The sequence below is a fragment of the Salvelinus alpinus genome, chromosome 14, assembly GCF_045679555.1.
Source record: "Salvelinus alpinus chromosome 14, SLU_Salpinus.1, whole genome shotgun sequence".
In the NCBI taxonomy this organism is placed as follows: Eukaryota; Metazoa; Chordata; class Actinopteri; order Salmoniformes; family Salmonidae; genus Salvelinus; species Salvelinus alpinus.
The window spans coordinates 24,808,522-24,832,552 of NC_092099.1; the positions used below are offsets into that span (position 1 = coordinate 24,808,522).

The 24,031-nt window shown below is 45.4% G+C and overlaps 1 protein-coding gene across 2 annotated transcripts; it reads right to left on the bottom strand.

Moving 5' to 3' along the window:
• Nucleotides 1-571: 571 nt before the first annotated feature.
• On the bottom strand, nt 572-23,452 carry LOC139538631 (high-affinity lysophosphatidic acid receptor-like). 2 transcript variants are annotated; one of them, XM_071340899.1, is made up of 3 exons: nt 22,473-23,452; nt 3,476-3,668; nt 572-2,740 (listed from the first exon to the last, which is right to left on the bottom strand). In XM_071340899.1, exon 3 carries the CDS (start codon nt 2,608-2,610, stop codon nt 1,423-1,425), a length of 1,188 nt encoding a protein of 395 aa, XP_071197000.1. In that variant the 5' UTR covers nt 2,611-2,740; nt 3,476-3,668; nt 22,473-23,452; the 3' UTR covers nt 572-1,422. The 2 variants fall into 2 exon arrangements, with proteins under 2 accessions (XP_071197000.1, XP_071197001.1); XM_071340900.1 differs by lacking the exon at nt 3,476-3,668.
• Between the last annotated feature and the right edge of the window lie 579 nt (nt 23,453-24,031).

Genomic DNA, 24,031 nt, shown 5'->3' on the forward strand with positions numbered 1-24,031 from the left:
TACGTCTCAATCAACTCTAGTGGCTTCCTTTGCTTATGTCCTGCTTATGTCCTTCCACTTTGTCTATGTGTCCTTCAATTGATCTAAACCAGTGATAAACATGATTTTATAGCTACTTTTTTTCTGCTCTGTTAAAAAAATCTAACAGTTCAGCTCAGTGTGGACAATGGAAAGGAGCCGCTGAAAAAAGTAAGCAAGGTCCCTTCACACAGATCTGAGGCCTGTTTCGTGATCTATTTAGGTACTATCCTAAGGTTATTATGACTACGAGTTTGGGTAAGGCAAGCTGATGCTAGATCTGTGCCTACTACCTGGGCATTGATATGTACATCCAGTACATGAAGTATACATAGTACATATGTTTTTTCTTTCAACTAAGGCAGCATAATTGAGATAATCACACATTACGCAAAGTGTATGAGTTGACATGGCATGGCCTAGAACTACTCTCAGTAAATAGTTTAACTACTGTACAGATGGAGATGAATTCAATACAGCACAGACTGTGTGTTCTGCTGTGGAAGATATGGGTCAGATATGGGTTTCATACACATAAATACACTCCGCAACCTACAATTAGTAGAGGTCTTTAGTATCCCAGCAACACAACCATTGACATTGTAGAGGCAGGGGACTGCTTAACACGGTCTGTGTTCGACAACAGGTTCAACCTTTGTCAACCAGCATGCCCAACATACAATATTTTTGTTCCAGTATTAGGAAGGTACAATGCTATTGCAGTGTATGTACACAACATACAACTGTTATAACTGTGTTTCCATGATTTGATATCTTTCATTTATACTCAGTCTATATGCTTCATCTGCATAGTTGATGTCAACACACGTGTTCAATGGTTTGTTAGTTAATTCATTAAATCAATTATCAAATTCACTGAAACAACCGTTTTTATATTGATCAACATTTCATTGCAAGTTTTATCCAACCTTTTCATTTACTTTCAGTATCAGACATATAAAAGAGCCATCTGGGTAAACGATCACCAACAGTACTCAGCCAATTATACACCAGGGAAATGGTTCAATAGAAAACTCTGTTCCTGGTTGTGCATCATTTTTACTCTCTTCATGTCTTTTTCGGGGAAGGCATAAAAAGACAGTCAAAAAAAGACAGAGGGTTCTTCTGTTCACGGCTGTCCAGTGTCCACAGCACTTTAGACAAAACACAAGAATGTACTGTCCTGATTGCTCTTACTCAGATGCCCCCAAAAAATCCGAAGACAGCAATGCTTCAGCAGCAAGCTGTCTATGCTGCTGACATGTTGATGTCTTAACAAATCATATAGCAGGTATAGCATGTCCTTCACACCAGTGGAGCACCCTTTTGTTCTTCAAGACCAAGGTTGGTGAACACTGCTTTACACTGTTACCAGAAAGTGTTCTCAGAGGGAGTGTTAGTTCCTCACACAGCCGACTGGATCTCGCTGCACACGTAGATGTTACTGGGCCTCACCCTCCTGCGGCTCCGGCCCGGCAACCTGGGACACAGCCTGCAGCTCTTGGGCATAAATTCCAGACACGCCTCCCGGAACTTCCTGATCCTCCAGCAGTAGATGACGGGGTTAAACACCGTCTTCAGGTAGCTGAGCCAAAGTGCCCCCACACTGACCGGGTAAAAAGCTGGGCTGAAGTAGAACCTTTGGCTGAACACGGCCAGCAGACTGACAACGGTGTGGGGTAGCCAGCACACAGAGAAGCCGATGAAGAGGATGAGGATGGTGGTGAAGGCACGGGTCTTGAAGCTCATGTCCACATTGACCTGGGGGGGCCGTTGCAGGCCGGTAAGGCCCAGCTTGCTGACCTGGTTGAGGGCCGGAAGGCTGGCCTGGTCATAGGTGTGGTTGTGGATGCGTAGGGCGTTGCGGCGCACCGTGTTGAGGATGCACAGGTAGGAGTACAGCATGATGCCGAACGGCACAAAGAACACAGCCACAACCAGCAGCACCGTGTAGCTACGGTCGGACAGCGACTCACTGTAGCCCAGCACGCACTGTGGCGCCCAGGCCTCCCCAATACCCATCACACCCACCGTGCCCGCCCGCCAGCCGATCACAGACGGGAGTGCCACGCAGAGGGACAGTGCCCAGGAAGCGACAATGAGCAGCTTGGCGCGATGCGGCGTCAGCTTATCCTGCCTCTGAACGATGATTAGGAAGCGGTCTACGCTGATGATGAGGAGGATGTACACGCCTTCCAGGACGAAGAGCCAGTAGAGCATAACGGAAGCACGGCAGAACCCTCCCCCGAAGTGCCAGTCAGCCGTAACCATGGTAACGGCAGTGAAGGGCATGCAGAGCAGCGAGAGCATGATGTCAGAGAACGCCAGTGTGGCGAGGAGCAGGTTGATGGCGGAACGCATGGCAGGCTTCTGGTAGACGATCAGACAGACGATAGCGTTGCCCAGGAAACCAATGGTGATCATGAAGATCATGATGGCGGCCAGCATCACACGCAGGGTGACAGGCATGAGGGGACTAGTAGCCCCAACCCCTGGCGGCGACGGCGGTGGTGAAATCACCACCCCTTCCTCCTCGTCCGGCTCCATCAGGGGGGAACACCTAGCCAGCAGGCTGCCATTGCAAAATGCCATGGCAATGGTTACCAGTCTACCAGTCAGTCCGACCCTGGATACGCATCATTGTTCTTTCGTCTGACGTTGTGTTGTTGTCAGAGCTTCCTCGGTCAGTCACAAGTCCTGGTCTCCTCATTCATGGCAAGGTCTGAAACAGGAGCAAAATGAAACACGTAAGAAACATGTAGGAACAAATCCTGCATACCAGAAACATTTGAGTGCAATATAGTTCCTTAAGAACAAAACAGACTGCACCGACTTGTTGAATAGCCACTGTTCATCGACACCCAGCAGGTGATCTACTGCGCACAGCCGACGTTCGCTATGGTCTTGTCCAATGTGAATTAATAGTAATGCTATGGGCTGTGGACAAATACCTTGTACCCCTGCACATCAACTCGGTACTGGTACTCCCCGTATATAGCCATGTTATTTTATACTCTCTATATATAACTATGTCATTTTTACTCTTTATTTTTATTTGTTATTCACTCTGTATTTATTCCTCAAGTCACTATTTTTTATTTATTTTTTATCTGAATTATTGGAAATGAACCCGCAAGTAAGCATTTCACTGTTAGTCTACACCTGTTGTCTATGAAGCATGTGACAAAAACAATTTTATTTGATTTTATAACTTAAGTCCATACTTGTAGCATTATCAGAGTTGTTGTTGTTTTCTATATTGGGGAATCCCACACAATCAGGAATGAAGCTTGTGATTGGCTAGGAGCGAGGGTAGGGCTCATCAGCTTGTCACAGAGACTCAGCTAGAGTCTGTTCTCTGGTTAACACAATGCAACAAAATCTCATCTGCTGGTGCAGCTCCACTACAGAATGTAATCCAGATGAAAGTGTGGCATCTTCAAAAGAGCTCACTCACAGGACACGACGGTTGCTATGGTTTCAACCCTTTCTCTCGCTCTGGGGGTGGTGTGGAGGACCGGGTTGGGGAATACTCTGGTTTTCAGCACTCCATCATGATGCACCAAGTGGTTCCTTTCCCCCTTAAATGTACCCTGTTTCACAGAGCCCTTCTCAACAGCTACGCAGCTCTCAGATAGGAAGGTGACAACCTGGAAGACAGGATCACTGTGTCAACATTATGGATCTCATCAACCAATTAATATGGAGGTCACATTTTGTGTGTGTGTGTGTGTGTGTGTGTGTGTGTGTGTGTGTGTGTGTGTGTGTGTGTGTGTGTGTGTGTGTGTGTGTGTGTGTGTGTGTGTGTGTGTGTGTGTGTGTGTGTGTGTGAACATATCACTGCCTCAAGTTTTACAAAGGAAACTTCTATATGAACTATTCCTTGGAAAATGGCTGTGGATTCTCGTACAAGACCTTGCATCAAAGTGTAACTGATTGTTACTGAGGCAAACAGGTCATCAGTTCCACAGCAACAAGGACCCCCCCCATCCCTTCTGTTACCTAAAAATGTCTGTGACATTACATTGTCTGTGAGAGGGGCTATTGCGACTCACATACAATCTCGGTCTCAGAGATGTCTAACTCTAGAAATCCCTTTGGTCTCCACTGAGTTAGGTAAATCAGCTTTTAGTTTTCTTGCACCTTATTTGTGGAACAATCCAAATATAAAACCGTCACTTCAACACTTACTTATTAGTCTATTTCCTCCAGTGCCGGAGTGAAATGACTCTCTGGTATAAATACAGGAATGTGACAGGAATGAGTAGAGCCCGTTCTGAAGAAACATAGCTTTTCTGCTACCAGGCTGCCGTCCCCCATTTCACCGTCCCTCCATCTCTTGTTGGATGAAATCCACCCACTGCTAAATGCCCACACGTGGCCCGATGGAGAGAATAAATATGGCAATATAACAGAGAGATGAAAGACAGAAGGAAAGACGGAGAGAGAGAGGGGATAGAGAGAGAGAGAGACGGCAGTGCATTCTCACAGTTGATTACACGCCTCAAGAGCACTTAATCTGTTCCGAGATGAAAAGATGGTACTTTAGATATTTGTATTTAACCTTTATTTATACAGGGAATCCCAATTGAGACCAGGGTCTCTTTTTCAATGGTTCCCCGTGTTACAGCAATCAACAATCCAAACAGCTTGAACAGATACAATTACATAGAGAGCAAAAATGATATAAAGTGCAAAATGTATTAGATTTAACAAGTGTACAATGAACAAGTCTTGAAGTGACCAAATCAAATCAAGCTTTATTTATACAGCAAATTTCAGACATGGAATGCAACACAATGTGCTTTACAGGGAAAAAATATATAAAAACAATTAAAATGAAAACTGAAATATTTACTACACAACAAACATAACAGGATAAAAAAACTAAAGAATAACAAAAACTGAACGATTAAAAAGCACCCTAGGAAAAGCAAAGCTGAAAAGGTGTGTTTAAGTTCTCTTTTAAAAATGTCCACAGTTTCAGCCCTGCTCAGGTTCTCTGGCAGGCTATTCCACTCCACTCCATAGGATAGTTAAAAGGCCAGTGCCAGAGGACCTGAGGGACCTACTGGGTACATAACTTAAAAGCATGTCTGACATGTATTGGGGTGCACAATCATGAAAACCAATACAATTGTCTTTAAATGAATTGTAAAACTCACAGTGCAGAGACCTTAAAGCCAGTGTAATGTGTGCTCTCCATCTGGTCTTGGTCAGTACCTGTGCTGCAGCATTATGTATGTTTTGCAGTTGACAAATGGCTTTTTTGGTTAGACCAGACAGGAGAGCATTACAGTAGTCAAGGTGTCATCTAAAATGACACCTAGGTTTTTAACCTGGTGTTTTATCTTTATTGCCTGTGAATTATTATGTGAGGCCACATTTTCTCTTGTCTTGATTTAGCTGGAGGAAGTTGTGAGCCATCCAACTATTTAAATCACTAATACAGTCTAATAATTTATCTGTGGAGCTAAAATCCTCTGATGACACAGAAATGTAATGTCGTGTATCGTCTGTGTAGCAGCGAAAATCTATACTGTGCTTTCTGATAATAGTGCCATGTACCGGACCCAAATTGAACCTTGTGGAAAGCCACATGTGATATGTATTTTCTCTGAGATACAGTGCATTCGGAAAGTATTCAGACTCCTTCACTTTTCAACATTTTGTTATGTTGCAGCCATATTCAAAAATTGATTAAATAAAAAAAAATCCTCATCAATCTACACACAGTACCCCATAGTGACAAAGTGATAAAAGGTTTTTAGAATAGTTTTCAAATTTATTACAAATAATTAACAGGAATACCTTATTTACATAAGAATTCAGACCCTTTGCTATGAATCTCGAAATTGAGCTCCTGTTCATCCTGTTTCCATTGATCATCCTTGAGATGTTTCTACAACTTGTTTGGAGTCCACCTGTGGTAAAATCAATTGATTGTACATGGTTTGGGAAGGCACACACTTGTCTATATAAGGTCCCACAGTTGACAGCATGTCAGAGCAAAAACCAAGCCATGAGGTCAAAGGAATGACTTTGACAGAGCTCCAGTGTTCCTCTGTGGAGATGGGAGAACCTTCCAGAAGGACAGCCATCTCTCTGCAGCACTCCACCAATCAGGCCTTTCTGGTAGAGTGGCCAGATGGAAGCCACTCCTCAGTAAAAGGCACATGACAGCCCGCTTGGAGTTTGTCAAAAGGCCCCTAAAGGACTCTCAGACCATGAGAAACAAGATTCTCTGGTCTGATGAAAGCAATACTGAACTCTTTGGCCTGAATGCCAAGCGTCACATCTGAAGCAAACCAGGCACCGCTCATCACTTGGCCACTACCATCCCTACGGTGAAGCATGCTTTGGCAGCGTCATGCTGTGGGGATGTTTTTCAGTGGCAGGGACTGGGAGACGAGTCAGGATCGAGGGAAAGATGAAAGGAGCAAAGTAGAAAGAGATCCTTGATGAAAACCTGCTCCAGAGCGCTCACGACTTCAGACTGGGGCGAAGGTTCACCTTCCAACAGGACAATGACCCTATGCACACAGCCAAGACAGCACAGGAGTGGCTTCGCGACAAGTCTCTGAATGTCCTTGAGTGGCCCAGCCAGAGCCCGGACTTGAACCCGATCGAACATCTCTAGAGAGACCTGGAAATAGCTGTGCAGCAACCTAACAACGTTTGAGAGGATCTGCAGAGAAGAATGGGAGAAACTCCCCAAATACAGGTGTGCCAAGCTTGTAGCGTCATACTCAAGAAGACTCAAGGCTGTAATCAGTGCCAATTGTGCTTCAACAAAGTACTGAGTATAGGGTCAAAATACTTATGTAAATGTAATATTTTCGTTTTTTATTTGTTATACATTTGCAAAAAAAAAAAAGATGGGCTATTGTGTGTAGATTAATGAGGGAGGGGGAAATATTCCATCCATTTTAGAGTAAGGCTGTAACATAACAAAATGTGGAAAAAGTGAATGATCTAAATACTTTCCTAATGCGCTGTATGTTCACCAAGGGTGACAAAAAACTCTCGACCGGTTAAATACATCATAAACCAATTAAGAACTGGACCGGAGTGGTCAACCCACCTCTCCAGTCTGTCCAGAAGAACATCATGGTCAACAATGTTGACTGCAGCACTTAAAAGAGTACAACAACAGAGAGCTGTTTGGCATCTGTGTTGGCTCTAAGATCATTTACCACTTTAACTAAGGCTGTCTCTGTGCATTTGGTGGGCCCAGAAAGCAGATTGGATTTTTTTTTAAATACAGTTGGCACTTAAAAAATAATTGAGCTGTTAGAAAACCAATTTCTCCAGAATTTTGCTTAAGAATGTAAGGTTGCAGATTCAACAACAATTGTCAAGAGCTGAAGGATCTAGATTACTTTTCTTGAGAAGGGGTTTCACCATAGCAGTTTTTAGTGCAGTGGGGAAAGTTTCTGTGAACAGGGCGTGATTAACAATAGCTTGCACTTCTTCAGATACGCAATTAAACACTTTTTTGAAGGTGGTGGGGATATGATTGAGAAGGCAGGTAGAAAGCTTAAGTTGTGATACCACTTTCCTTTGCTTGGTAGGCTAGGGCACATATCATCAAACTTCTTATCAGGTCTTGCTTGACTGATACCCAGCCTAATGTTTGTTATCTTATCTCTAAAATATGCAGCAAACTCATCACATTTCGATGTGGAGATAAGTTCACATAGGTTTGCGGGGGTAGGATTTATCAGGCCATCAATGGTTAAGAAGAGCACTCTGAAATTATTCTGGTTATTAGTGATCAAGTTAGAAAAATGAGCCCGCCTGGCATTTCTAATTGCCTTGTTATATATGCCAAGTTGCTCTCTCATAATATCATAATGGACCTGCAACTTTGACTTTCTCTACTTCCATTCTGCCTTTTTGCAATTTGTCTTTCATTTATTCGTTTCCTCACTCATCCAAGGGTGTGGCCTTTACTGGAGCTAAGGCATCAATGGTTGCCTTTAATTTGCTATTAAAGTTATCAACTAAATCATCACAAGTGGAAAGTGACCTAATGAAACAAGGACATCCAGCTCTGAAATACCCTTACAGAAAAACCACATGAATTTCATGTAATCGCATGTGATCTTATGTGAAGTTAATGTGATAACATGAAACTACACATGTGAAAACAGGATCTCATGTGAAATACTGTAAATGTGACAACATGGGCATGCAGAATTTCAACATGTGATACCATGAAACTACACCGGACAATATTTTAAAGTTTTTCACACATAAAACATGCAATTCCACATGTGAGTCTTTTTTGTTTTCACGTGTGAACATTTCAGCTACAAATGAAAACATCTATTTCATGTGTGAAAAAATTATATGAAACTGCACATTTCGCAATGTGTTTTTTGTAAGGGATGCAATAAAAAAGTATGGGGGTTTTAAGATAAGTGGTACGCCGTTCAGCTAAAATAGTGTAAATATTTTTAAACAATGTGAATCTATTTCACGTGAATCTATTTCACATTTGACATGGTCACTTAGTGCTGACTTTTCAATATGACCCCACCTGGGATTTGATCTCACAATCTCTGGAATTGTTGCTGATCTTTCTCTATAAACATACACAATGTAATCATGTATGTCAAAGTGTGTCAAATATGTAAGTTAAAAACACTGAGACGCCGTTCCGGGGACATCCTAACGGAAATGTTTTATTTGCAGTTGAAATATCATCACATGTAGTGTTTCAAAACCACATTTTCACATTTTATTTTATTAAGATCCACATTAACCGATGCCAATGGTGACAGCTAGTCTTACTGAGGTCCAACACATAACGAAAAATACATTACAGACAAAAGACTTTACAATTTATAAACACTTTAAAATGTAGAGTGTATGTGTGTGTGTGTGTGTGTGTGTGTGTGTGTGTGTGTGTGTGTGTGTGTGTGTGTGTGTGTGTGTGTGTGTGTGTGTGTGTGTGTGTGTGTGTGTGTGTGTGTGTGTGTGTGTGTGTGTGTGTGTGTGTGTGTGTGTGTGTGTGTGTGTGTGTGTGTGCGCACGTGCATCTTACAGGTACTGTCACACCCTGATCTGTTTCACCTGTCTTTGTGATGATTGTCTCCACCCCCCTCCAGGTGTCGCCCATCTTCCCCATTATCCCCTATGTATTTATACCTGTATTCTCTGTTTGTCTGTTACCAGTTTACTTTGTTTCGTTAAGCCTACCAGCGGTTTTCCCTCTGTTCCTGTCTCGTGATTGTGCCTGTTCTCTAGGTTTCCCGGTTTGACCTTTTCTGCCTGCCCTGAGCCTGCCTGCCGTCCTGTACCTTTGCCCCACGTATCTGGATTACTGACCTCTGCCTACCCTGAGCCTGCCTGTAGTCAGGTACCTTTGCCCCACCTATCTGGATTATTGACCCCTGCCTGTCTTTGACCTGTCTTTTGCCTGCCCCTGTTGGATTATTAAACATTTGTTAATTCGATGTTGTCTGCATCTGGGTCTTACCTTGAAACGTGATAGGTACACATACATGTCAGTACATACACACAACAATTAGGTCAAATTGGGAAGAGTCGTTGTGCCGTGAGGTGTTGCTTAGTTTTTTAAAACCAGGTTTGCTGTTCACTTGCGCTATATAAGATGGAAGGGAGGTCCATGCAATCATGGCTCTGTATAATACTGTACGTATCCTTGAATTTGTTCTGGACCTGGGGACTCAGAAAGAAAAACTGGTGGCATGTCAGGTTGGGTAAGTGTGTGTCTCAGTGCTGTGTGTAAGTGGACTATGCAAACAATTTGGAATTTACCAACACATTAATGTTTCTTACAAACACAAGAAGTGATGCAGTTAGTCTTTCCTCAACTCTTAGTCAAGAGAGACTGGCATGCATAGTATTGATATTAGCCCATTGATTACAATGAAGGGTAAAACATGCCACTCTGTTCTGGGCTGCAGCTTAACTAGATGCTTCTTTGCAGCACTTGACCATATGACTTGACAATAATCAAGATAAGATAAAACTAGAGCCTGCAGGACTTGCTTTGTGTAGTGTGGTGTAAAAAAAGCAGAGCATCTCTTTATCACAGACAGAGCTCTCCCCATCTTTGCAACCAGATGTTTTGACCATGACAGTTAAAAAAAATGTGTTTAACCTTTATTTAACTAGGCAAGTCAGTCAAGAACAAATTCTTATTTACAATGACGGCCAACCGGGGAACAGTGGGTTAACTGCCTTGTTCAGGAGCAGAACGACGGATGTTTACCTTGTCAGCTCGGGGATTCAATCAAGCAACCTTCTGTTTATTTATTATTTATTTATTATTTTACTTTTATTTAACAAGGTAGGCTAGTTGAGAACAAGTTCTCATTTACAACTGCAACCTGGCCAAGATAAAGCAAAGCAGTGCGACAAAAACAACAACACAGCATTACACATGGGATATACAAAAGTACAGTCAATAACACAATAGAAAAATCTATATACAGTGTGTGCAAATGTAGTAAGATTAGGGAGGTAAGGCAATAAATAGGCCATATTGGCCAAATAATTACAATTTAGCATTAACACTGGAGTGATAGATGTGCAGATGATGAATGTGCAAGTAGAGATACTGGGGTGCCAAAGAGCAAAAATAAATAACAATATGGGAATGAGGTAGTTGGGTGGGCTATTTACAGATAGGCTGTGTACAGGTGCAGTGATCGGTAAGCTGCTCTGACAGCTGATGCTTAAAGTTAGTGAGGGACATATGAGTCTCCAGCTTCAGTGATTTTTGCAATTTGTTCCAGTCATTGGCAGCAGAGAACTGGAAGGAAAGGCGGCCAAAGGAGGTGTTGGCTTTGGGGATGACCAGTGAAATATACCTGCTGGAACGTGTGCTACGGGTGGGTGTTGCTATGGTGACCAGTAAGCTGAGATAAGGCGGGGCTTTACCTAGCAAAGACTTATAGATGACCTGAAGCCAGTGGGTTTGGCAACGAATATGAAGCGAGGGCCAGCCAACGAGAGCATACAGGTCGTAGTGGTGGGTAGTATATGGGGCATTGGTGACAAAACGGATGGCACTGTGATAGACTACATCAAATTTGCTGAGTAGAGTGTTGGAGGCTATTTTGTAAATGACATCGTCGAAGTCAAAGAATGGTAGGATAGTCAGTTTTACGAGGGTATGTTGAGCAGCATGAGTGAAGGAGGCTTTGTTGCAAAATAGGAAGCCAATTCTAGATTTCATTTTGAAATTAGAGATGCTTAATGTGAGTCTAGAAGGAGAGTTTACAGTCTAATCAGACACCTAGGTATTTGTAGATGTCCACATATTCTAAGTCAGAACCGGCCACAGTAGTGATGCTGGACGGGTGGGTAGGTGTGGGCAGCGATCGGTTGAAGAGCATGCATTTAGTTTTGCTTGCATTTAAGAGCAGTTGGAGGCCACGGAAGGAGAGTTGTATGGCATTGAAGCTCGTCTGGAGGTTAGTTAACACAGTGTCCAAAGAAGGGCCAGATGTATACAGAATGGTGTCGTCTGCGTAGAGGTGGATCAAAGAATCACCAGCAGCAAGAGCGACATCATTGATATATACAGAGAAAAGACTCGGCCCGAGAATTGAACCCTGTGGCACCCCCATAGAGACTGCCAGAGGTCCAGACAACAGGCCCTCCGATTTGACACACTGAACTCTATCTGAGAAGTAGTTGGTGAACCAGGCGAGGCAGTCATTTGAGAAACCAAGGCTATTGAGTCTGCCGATAAGAATGCAGTGATTGACAGAGTCGTAAGCCTTGGCCAGGTTGATGAAGACAGCTGCACAGTACTGTATTTCATCAATGGCGGTTATGATATCGTTTGGACCTTGAGCGTGGCTGAGGTGCACCCATGACCAGCTCGGAAACCAGATTGCATAGCGGAGAAGGTACAGTAGGATTCGAAATGGTTGGTGATCTGTTTGCTAACTTGGCTTTCAAATACTTTAGAAAGGCAGGGCAGGCTAGATATAGGTCTGTAACAGTTTGGGTCTAGAGTGTCTCCTCCTTTGAAGAGGGGGATGACCGCGGCAGCTTTCCACTTTTTAGGGACGATCTCTCAGACGATACGAAAGAGAGGTTGAACAGGCTAGTAATAGGGGTTGCAACAATTGCGGCGGAAAATTTTAGAAAGAGAGGGTCCAGATTGTCTAGCCCAGCTGATTTGTAGGGGTCCAGATTTTGCAGCTCTTTCAGAACATCAGCTATCTGGATTTGGGTGAAGGAGAAGTGGGGGGGGGGGGGGGCTTGGGCAAGTTGCTGCGGGGGGTACAGAGTTGTTGGCAGGGGTAGGGGTAGCCAGGTGGAAAGCATGGCCAGCCATAGAAACATGCTTATTGAAATTATCGATTATCGTAGATTTGTTTCCTAGCCTTGTTTCCCAAAACTTTGGGGAATTTGTGCTACAGGATGCAAATTTCTGTTTGAAAAAGCTAGCCTTTGCTTTCCTAACTGACTGTGTATATTGGTTCCTAGCTTCCCTGAAAAGTTGCATATCGCAGGGGCTATTCAATGCTAATACAGTACGCCACAGGATGTTTTTGTGCTGGTCAAGGGCAGTCAAGTCTGGAGTGAACCAAGGGCTATATCTGTTCTGAGTTCAACATTTTTTGAATGGCGCATGCTTATTTAAGATGGTGAGGAAAGCACTTTTAAAGAATAACCAGGCATCCTCTACTGACGGGATGAGGTCAATATCCTTCCAGGATACGCGGGACAGGTTGATTAGAAAGGCCTGCTCGCTGAAATGTTTTAGGGAGCGTTTGACAGCGATGAGGGGTGGTCGTTTGACCGCGGACCCCTTACGGATGCAGGCAATGAGGCTGTGATCGCTGAGATCCTGGTTGAAGACAGCAGAGGTGTATTTAGAGGGCAAGTTGGTCAGGATGATATCTATGAGGGTGCCTATGTTTACGGATTTAGGGTTGTACCTGGTAGGTTCCTTGATAATTTGTGTGAGATTGAGGCATCTAGCTTAGATTGTAGGACGGCCGGGGTGTTAAGCATATCCCAGTTTAGATCACCTAACAGTGCGAACTCTGGCCCAATGCTCTAACCGCTACGCTACCTGCCACCCCAATCTAAGGTAACACCAAGTAATTTAGTCTCCTCGAGTTGTTCAACAGCCACACCATTCATTACCATGTTCAGCTGATTTCTAGAACTTTTACAATTTTTTATTTAACCTTTATTTAACTAGGCAAGTCAGTTAAGAACAAATTCTTGTTTACATTGACGGCCTACCCCGGCCAAACCCTAAACGACGCTGGGCCAATTGTGCGCTGCCCTATGGAACTCCCAATCACGACCGGGTGTGATACAGCCTGGAATCGAACCAGGGTCTGAGATGCAGTGCCTTAGACCACTGCACCCCTTGGGAGCCCAAGTTAGGCAATGATTTGTACCGAATACAATGCTCTTAATTTTAGAGATGATCAGGACCTGTTTTTTACTACCCATTCCAATACAGACTGCAACTCTTTGCTAAGGGTTTCAGTGACATCATTAGCTGTGGTTGCTGATGCGTACAGCGTTGAATCATCAGCATACATGAACATTTTACAAAACGTGGAAATTTCACATGTGAAATCATGTTGTTTTTCCTTAAGGGTTTGCATACATGTACTTCTTCCTTCCTTCCTCTCTTCTTTCTGTCTTTCCTTCTTTCTTTATTTCTTTCTTTCCTTCCTTCCTTCCTTCCTTCCTTCCTTCCTTCCTTCCTTCTAACGATCAGAACCTTTTAAAATTTTCGCCTAAAATGACATACCCAAATCTAACTGCCTGTAGCTCAGGCCCTGAAGCAAGGATATGCATATTCTTGGTACCATTTGAAAGGAAACACTTTGAAGTTTGTGGACATGTGAAAGGAATGTAGGATAATATAACACATTAGATCTGGTAAAAGATAATCCAAAGAGAAAAACAACCGTTTATTTTTATGTATTTTGTACCATCATCTTTGAAATGCAAGAGAAAGGCCATAATGTATTTATCTAGCCCTAGATGGCAGCAGTGTATGTGCAAAGTTTTAGACTGATCCAATGAACCATTGCATTTCTGTTCAAAATGTTGTATCAAGACTGCCCAAATGTGCCTAATTTGTTTATTAAAATAACTTCTCATGTTCAAAACTGTGCACTCTCCTCAAAGAATAGCATGGTATTATTTCACTGTAATAGATACTGTACAGTGCAGTTAGTTTAACAAGAATTGAAGCTTTCTGCCAATATCAGATATGTCTATGTCCTGGGAAATGTTCTTGTTACTTACAACCTCATGCTAATCGCATTAGCCTACATTAGCTCAACTGTCCCGCAGGGGACCCACCGATCCTGAAGTAGTGCAGTTATGTGCAGTTCATATGTGCCAGTGTATTCAACACGGGGCCTGGAATGGCACAGAGTATGACCAGGAGGATGTCACACAGATATGACAGGCTGACTGACTGACTGACGGCAGCAGGTGTCATTATTACATGCTCAAGATGACCTGGCCACAGGTGTGTCATGTCACCTAGTCTGGCACTCACTCATGTTTCTCCTGTTAAATAGCTACATTGACATCAATTGGATTCAATAAAACACACTGTTTTGTTGATATTTCCTATGATACATATTAGGCTTTGCTCTATACTGCTACCCTGCCTGCACTCCTTACATCAACAGATTCTGAGCATCGAAGTTCCAACTACACAATCAATATGTTGTAAATATATAATCTGGCTGTGTTTTTATCCATCCACTGTTTGGTGTAGGCTACTCACATCGATGAACTCTATCCAATGAGATATCAGAAAACTGTTTGGTGTACTTATGCCACTTCAATGCACTCTATCCAATGACAATGCAGATTACAATTCAGGCAACACAAAGAGAACAGCCCTCTTCTTCATCAGGTCAATATACGGTTGCTGGGATGACAGACCTGCAATGATTGAAAGTAGCTGTGTACTTAAAGTGGAACTGACAGCGTTTTAACGACTTTGCAGATATGAAACAAACAGACAATCATAATATCAGTCAAAAATATTAAACTCCCAGTTTATGCTACAAACCCAACTTTATAAGAGGTTTTAAAAATAGGTTCTATTTGGCTCAACGTTCCATGATGTACACTAAGGCATTGTTGTCAGAGTAGATGGAAGCAGTTCAATGCATGATTAATATAATTCACCAATACATTTCTTGGTAGTTAAAAATACATTGCTACCAGGTGGTAAATAACAGCTGGCCTGGTACATTGTTGGCTGCCTCTATTCGGGATGCATTCGCAAATTCACTCTGGTTAGCTATCTACTCCGATTTCAGTGCCAGAGCGCAGAATAACTGATGAATTTACAAACGTGCAAGACCCGCTGAAATCAAATCAAATTGTATTGGTCACATACACATATTCATCAGATGTTATTGCGGGTGTAGCTTGTATGACCGGTATCAGTAAACGTAGGCAAAAAAAGTAATAGTCACTAACACTCTATATAACATATACACAGCCTAACCAACTCTGCTAGGGCAAGTAAAATAGTCAGTGAGGAGTTCTCTCATTTGTGTCTGGAAGTAGCTAACTAGCAATGTAGCCAACTTTAGCCAGTTAGCTTGGGTGGTTGGTTGGGACAACGCATACATTGGCAGGCAAGCTGCAGAAGAATGAGCAGGCCATTCCCCATCATTTATCAGTGCAATTTTGACAGCCAACTAGCTTAAAAAGTTTAAGAGGGTTTATCAGGACAGATGGTTTATTTAAGCAATAAGGCCCGAGGGGGTGTGGTATCTGGACCATATACCACGGCTAAAGACTGTTCTTATGCACAACTCAACGTGAGTGCTTGGATACAGCCCTTAGCCGTGGTATATTTCCCATATACCACAAACCCCTGAGGTGCCTTATTGCAATTATAAACTGGTTACCAAATTAATTAGAGCAGTAAAAATAAATGTTTTTTCATTCCCATAGTATACGATCTGATATACCACAGCTGTCAGACAATCAGCATTCAGAGCTGTCACGTTCCTGACCTATTGTTCCTTTTTCTGTTATTTATTTAGTTGGTCAGGGCGTGAGTTGGGGTGGGTTGTCTTTGTGTGTTTTGTCTAGTCTAGGGGTGTTGTATGTGTATGGGGTAGAGAAGAGTGAGGTTGTCTAGTTATGTCTATGGCTGCCTAGATTGGGTCTCAATCAGAGACAGCTGTCATTCATTGTCTCTGATTGGGATCCATATTTAAGGCTGCCATAGGCAGTAGGCTTTTGTGGGTAGTTGTCTATGTTGAACGTTTGTTGCTTGTCTGTGCACTTACGTTATTTAGCTTCACGGTCGTTTGTTGTTTTGTTAGTTTGTATATAGTGTTCGTTTTGTGTTTTCTCTCTCTTCTCAATAAAAGAAGATGTATTTTGCACACGCTGCGCCTTGGTCCAATCTCTCTCAAGAAGACGATCGTGACAGAACTACCCACCAACCATGGATCAAGCAGCGTGAGCGGAACCAACAACAGCGGCAAAGTAACCAGGACTCGTGGACATGGGAGGAAATATTGGACGGAAAAGGACCCTGGGCTCAACCAGGAGAATATCGCCGCCCCAAAGCTGAGCTGGAGGCAGCGAAAGAAGAGAGGCGGCGATATGAGGAGGCAGCAAGGAAACAAGGCTGGAAGCCCGTAAGTCAAACCCAAAAATTTATTGGGGGGGGGGGCTCTCGGGTAGTTTAGTTGGGTCAGTCGGGAGACGTGAGCCAACTCCTCCTGCTTACCGTAAGGAGCCGGTGAGGGCGGATTTGGAGGTGAGTGACGCAGAGACAGTAAAGGAGTTAATGGAGAAATTGGAGGAGAGAGTTATGAGGGATGTACTGGTTTGGTGCATGAGGCACGGCATTCGTCCGAATGAACGTGTTGGTGAGTTAATGTCACCGGGAACAGCTCTCCATACTCGTCCTGAGGAGCGTGCTAGCCGTCTGGTTAAGACAGTGCCTACAGCACGCACAAAGCCTCCTGTGCGTCTCCAGAGTCCTGTGCGTCCTGTTACTGCTCCTCGCACTAGCCCTGTGGTGTGTGTTCCCAGCCCAGTACCACCAGTGCTGACACCACGCACCAAGCCTCCTGTGCGTCTCCAGAGCCCTGTACGCACTGATCCTTCTCCCCGCACTCGTCCTGAGGTGCGTGCCCTCAGCCCGGTACCACCAGTTCCGGTACCACGCACCAGTCCTATAGTGCGCCTTGAGAACTCAGTGTGCCCTGTCCTTGCTCCCCGCACTAGCCTTGAGGTGCGTGTCTCCAGTCCGGTACCACCAGTTCCGGTACCACGCACCAAGCCTCATGTGCGTCTCCAGAGCCCTGTACGCACTGTTCCTTCTCCCCGTACTCGCCCTGTTGTGCGTGTCCTCAGCCCGGTACCACCAGTGCCGGTACCACACATCAGGCCTATAGTACGCCTTGAGAGTCCAGTGTGCCCTGTTGTTGTTCCCCGCACTAGCCTGAAGGTGCGTGTCCTTAGCCCGGTACCTCCAGTTCCGGCACCACGCACCAGGCCTACAGTGCGTCTCAGCCGGCCAGAGTCTGCCGTCTGCCCAACGGCGCCTGAACTGCCCGTCTGCCCAACGGCGCCTGAACTGCCCGTCTGCCAAGCGGCGCCTGAACTGCCCGTCTGCCAAGCGGCGCCTGAACTGCCCGTCTGCCAAGCGGCGCCTGAACTGCCCGTCTGCCAAGCGGCGCCTGAACTGCCCGTCTGCCCAACGGCGTCTGAACTGTCCGTCTGCCAAGCGCCGCATGAACTGCCCGTCTGTATTGAGCCTTCAAAGCCGCCCGACTGCCATGAGCCTGCAAAGCCGCCCGTCTGCCATGAGCCTACAGAGCCTTCCGCCAGACAGGAGCAGCCAGAGCCTTCCGCCAGACCGGAGCAGCCAGAGCCTTCCGCCAGACCGGAGCAGCCAGAGCCTTCCGCCAGACCGGAGCAGCCAGAGCCTTCCGCCAGACCGGATCAGCCAGAGCCTTCCGCCAGACCGGATCAGCCAGAGCCTTCCGCCAGACCGGATCAGCCAGAGCCTTCCGCCAGACCGGATCAGCCAGAGCCTTCCGCCAGACCGGATCAGCCAGAGCCTTCCGCCAGACCGGATCAGCCAGAGCCTTCCGCCAGACCGGATCAGCCAGAGCCTTCCGCCAGACCGGATCAGCCAGAGCCTTCCGCCAGACCGGATCAGCCAGAGCCTTCCGCCAGACCGGATCAGCCAGAGCCTTCCGCCAGACCGGATCAGCCAGAGCCTTCCGCCAGACCGGATCAGCCAGAGCCTTCAGCGAGCCATGACCAGCCAGAGCCGTCAGCGAGCCATGACCAGCCAGAGCCGTCAGCGAGCCATGACCAGCCAGAGCCGTCAGCGAGCCATGACCAGCCAGAGCCGTCAGCGAGCCATGACCAGCCAGAGCCGTCAGCGAGCCATGACCAGCCAGAGCCGTCAGCGAGCCATGACCAGCCAGAGCCGTCAGCGAGCCAGGATCCGCCAGAGCCGTCAGCGAGCCAGGATCCGCCAGAGCCGTCAGCGAGCCAGGATCCGCCAGAGCCGTCAGCGAGCCAGGATCCGCCAGAGCCGTCAGCGAGCCAGGATCCGCCAGAGCCGTCAGCGAGCCAGGATCCGCCAGAGCCGTCAGCGAGCCAGGATCCGCCAGAGCCGTCAGCGAGCCAGGATCCGCCAGAGCCGTCATCCAGCCAGGATCCGCCAGAGCCGTCATCCAGCCAGGATCCGCCAGAGCCGTCATCCAGCCAGGATCCGCCAGCCAACCAGGATCCGTCAGCCAGCCAGGATCCGCCAGCCAGCCAGGATCCGCCAGCCAGCCAGGATCCGCCCCTTATCCTGGTGCTGCCCCTTATCCTGGTGCTGCCCCTTATCCTGGTGCTGCCCCTTATCCTGGTGCTGCCCCTTATCCTGGTGCTGCCCCTTATCCTGGTGCTGCCCCTTATCCTGGTGCTGCCCCTTAGTCCGGTGCTGCCCCTTAGTCCGGTGCTGCCCCTTAGTCCGGTGCTGCCCCTTAGTCCGGTGGGGTTAATTTGGAGGGTGGCCATTTGGAGGAGGCTACGAAAGCGGGTAGTGACTATGGTGGGGTGGGGACCACGACCAGCGCCAGAGCCGCCACCCTGGACAGACGCCCACCCAGACCCTCCCCTAGACTTTATGCTGGTGCGCTCGGAGTTCGCACCTTAAGGGGGGGGTTATGTCACGTTCCTGACCTATTGTTCCTTTTTCTGTTATTTATTTAGTTGGTCAGGGCGTGAGTTGGGGTGGGTTGTCTTTGTGTGTTTTGTCTAGTCTAGGGGTGTTGTATGTGTATGGGGTAGAGAAGAGTGAGGTTGTCTAGTTATGTCTATGGCTGCCTAGATTGGGTCTCAATCAGAGACAGCTGTCATTCATTGTCTCTGATTGGGATCCATATTTAAGGCTGCCATAGGCAGTAGGCTTTTGTGGGTAGTTGTCTATGTTGAACGTTTGTTGCTTGTCTGTGCACTTACGTTATTTAGCTTCACGGTCGTTTGTTGTTTTGTTAGTTTGTATATAGTGTTCGTTTTGTGTTTTCTCTCTCTTCTCAATAAAAGAAGATGTATTTTGCACACGCTGCGCCTTGGTCCAATCTCTCTCAAGAAGACGATCGTGACAAGAGCTCGAACCACCCAGTTTATAATAGGTTTTATTTACTGCAGTGTCTATTAATTGTCCAAACGCACAGCCGCTTTCCCACTCTATATTGCTATAGAATTTTCACAAATGCCTTAGTATATGTAATTCCCAAACATTCTAAGAATTTATTAAGTTAAATGTGAAAATGACCATATCTAAGTCTCAAATTCTTCCTGGGGGTGTACAGTGCATTCGGAAAGTATTCAGACCCCTTTACTTTTCCACATTTTAGTACATTACAGCCTTATTCTAAAATAGATGAAATATTTTTTTTTCACACACAATACCCCACACAATGACAAAGTGAACACAGTTTTTTATTTTATTTTAGCAGATTTATTACAAATAAAAACAGATATACCTTATTTACATAAGTATTCAGAGCCTTTGCTATTAAGACTTGAAATTGAGTTCAAGTGCATCCTGTTTCCATTGATCATCCTTGAGATGTTTCTACAACTTGATTGGAGTCCACCTGTGGTAAATTAAATTGATTTGACATGATTTCAAAAGGCACACACCTGTCTTTATAAGTTACCACAGTTGATAATGCATGTCAGAGCAAAAACCAGGCCATGAGGTGGAAGGAATTGTCCGTAGAGCTACGAGACAGGATTGTGTTGAGGTACAGATCTGGGGAAGGGTACCAAAATATTTCTGCAGCATTGAGGGTCCCCAAGAACACAGTGGCTTCCATCATTCTTAAATGGAATAATTTTGAAACCACTAAGACTCTTCCTAGAGCTGACCGCCCAGCCAAACTGAGCAATCGGTGGAGAATGGCCTTGGTCAGGGAGGTGACCAAGAACCCGGTGGTGACTCTGACAGAGCTCCAGAGTTCCTCTGTATAGATGGGAGAACCTTCCAGAAGGACAACCATCTCTGCCGCACTCCACCAATCAGGCCTTTATGGTATGGTGACCAGAAGGAAGCCACTCCTCAGTAAAAGGCACATGACAGGCCGCTTGGAGTTTGCCAAAAGGCACCTAAAGGACTCTCAGACCATGAGAAACAAGATTCTCTGGTCTGGTGAAACCAATATTGAACTCTTTGGCCTGAACACCAAGCATCACGTCTGGTGGAAACCCGGCACCATCCCTACGGTGAAGCATGGTGGTGGCAGCATCATGCTGTGGTGAGGTTTTTCAGTGGCAGGGACTGGGAGACTAGTCAGGGTCGAGGGAAAGATGAACGGAGCAAAGTATAGAGAGATCCTTGATGAAAACCTGCTCCAGAGCGACCGGTACCTCAGACTGGGGCGAAGGTTCATCTGCCAACAGGACAAGGACCCTAAGCACACAGCAAAGACAACGCAGGAGTGGTTTTGGGACAAGTCTCTGAATGTCCTTGAGTGGCCCAGCCAGAGCCTGGACTTCAACCCGATCTAACATCTTTGGAGAGACCTGAAAATAGCTGTGCTGCGACACTCCTCATCCAACCTGACAGAGCTTGAGAGAATCTGCAGAGAAGAACGGGAGAAACTCCCCAAATACAGGTGTGCCAAGCTTGTAGCATCATACCCAAGAAGACTCGAGGCTGTAAGCACTGCCAAAGGTGTTTCAACAAAGTACTGAGTAAAGGGTCTGAATACTTATGTAAATGTTATATTGCCGTAGTTTTTTTATATACATTTGCACAAATTTCTAAAAAACAGTTTTTGCTTGTTATTATGGGGTATTGTGTGTAGATTGATGAGGGAAAAAAACAACTGAATCAATTTTAGAATGAGGCTGTAATGTAACAAAATGTTGAAAAAGTCAAGGGGCTTGAATACTTTCCGAATGCACTGTATATGAACAGATTTTAATAAGATTTGATGTTGCTAAAATGCTGTCAGTTCAACTTTAAGGAGGCTGTGTGTGTGTGTGTGTGTGTGTGTGTGTGTGTGTGTGTGTGTGTGTGTGCGTGTGCGTGCGTGCGTGCGTGCGTGCGTGCGTGCGTGCGTGCGTGCGAGAGAGACCAGCATGTCTGAAAAACACTCCAGTTACATACGACAGAATGTGTTTGAAACAAGCAATTGCTTGACTGAATATCTAATTATTGATGCAATATGCATAGAACCTTTGTTTCATCCTTTTTGTTGTGCAAACTTGTCACCATACAACAGAGAGGAGCACATCCAAAAGAAGATACCCAGTCAGACATGTTGTAAGAGCCGAGACAGACCTGAACAGAAGGCCTACACTCTTAGAAAAAATGGTTCGGGATAAAACCAAAAAGGGTTCTATGCTTTCTATATCGAAATTGGTTCCATATAGAACCCTATATGGAACCCAAGGGTTCTATATAGAACCACCTTTGGTTCAGTGAAGAAGAAGAACCAACCTTACAAAAGGGGTCTATATAGAACCTTTAGGGATGCCTTATATGAAGCAGGCAATAGAAACCTTTTTGGTTCTATCCAGATCCTTTTTTTCTCATTTAGTTTTTTTCTAAGAGTGTAGGCTATATGTTCACCTCCCCATAACCATATTAAGGTATCCAGTAAAATGCATTCTGATCGAGATTTCCTATTTAAACACCATGCTATCATTATGTGAACCTATTCTTTCTCCATCTTTAAAATTCTGAATACCTTTATAGCTGATTAAAGATTCACTTATTCAGTCAAGCAATTGACAATTTCGCCCGCATTCAGTCTTATGTAACTGACTGTTTTATCATACATTTCGCTAAATAGGCTACACCATAATCATCATTCCTCTCTATTCTCAGCAAGTAGACTAGAACAATGCGCATGGTTTCGAGCGCCTTCATTATATAACCTAGAAATTGTGAGAAATTACTGCGAACATACCTTTAATCACTGCGAGTCACAATTCCCTTGATGATGAGTCTGACTGAGATGGCTTGTTCAGATGTCCTGTTATCAATAGAAGACGTATAGGAAGACACACCATCCACAGAAGAAACCCATTCCCTCGCCTCCTTCCATCCAGAATCCATTCCAAGCCTCTTTGCTTTTCGCAATCGGTAATCAAAACCTGTCCAGTCGCCTGCTGACGCGCGAAGCGCGGAGCGATCCACTGGTTTCAAGGTGTTGCGTTGAAGATGAACATCGACTGGTGTAACGGATGTGAAATGGCTAGCTAGTTAGCGGGTACGCGCTACTAACATTTCAATCAGTTACGTCACTTGCTCTGAGACTTAAGTAGGGTTTCCCCTTGCTCTGCAAGTGCCGCGGCTTTTGTGGAGCGATGGGTAACGACGCTTCGTGGGTGTCAGTTGTTGATGTGTGCAGAGGGTCCCTGGTTCGCGCCCGTGTCGGGGCGAGAGCCGTGGCCTTTGTGGAGCGATGGGTAACGATGCTTTGTGGGCGACCGTTGTTGATGTGTGCAGAGGGTCCCTGGTTTGCGCCCGTGTCGGGGCGAGGGGACGGTTTAAAGTTATACTGTTACATTGATGCTGTTGACCCGGATCACTGGTTGCTGCGGAAAAGGAGGAGGTTGAAAGGGGGGTGAGTGTAACGGATGTGAAATGGCTAGCTAGTTAGCGGGTACGCGCAACTAGCATTTCAATCAGTTACGTCACTTGCTCTGAGACTTAAGTAGGGTTTCCCCTTGCTCTGCAAGGGCCGTGGCTTTTGTGGAGCGATGGGTAACGACGCTTCGTGGGTGTCAGTTGTTGATGTGTGCAGAGGGTCCCTGGTTCGCGCCCGTGTCGGGGCGAGGGCCGTGGCCTTTGTGGAGCGATGGGTAACGATGCTTCGTGGGCGACCGTTGTTGATGTGTGCAGAGGGTCCCTGGTTCGCGCCCGTGTCGGGGCGAGGGGACGACGTAAAGTTATACTGTTACATGATTGGCCGAATATTATTAATCATTTAGCTAGCAAGCACATATTGTATTGAAAAAAACGTATGGAAGACATGCTACCAACGATGCAAACAAGGAATTCCACAGCAGATCATCTATCATAATACATACCCTCGTTCGCTAACCGAGACTGAATAAAGTGAGAATGAACAGACCTCCCCACATGTCAATAGGTCTACCTGGACAACAGACATGTCAAAAGAAAAAGCAACTACATTGGGACTACACACACCTTATCAATCCCCTCTACAATCTATTAAATGTATTCAAGAACACTATAGCCTACATGAGATCAATAATATTCTTTAGACATGGCTACCTACTTCGGCTACCATGTGTAGAACATGTTCATGTCTTTTTCACTTGAGATTAGTACCCTGTCACACACGCACACACAGGAAGACATACAGTACTGTGAAATTCTCCGGTGGATGTGCAGGCAGACAGGCGGAGCTGGGGAGCATGGGAGGAGAGGAGAGAACAGGATTAAAGGAAAGACTATTGCGAAATAGTCATACATTATATCACTGACATGTACCATAAC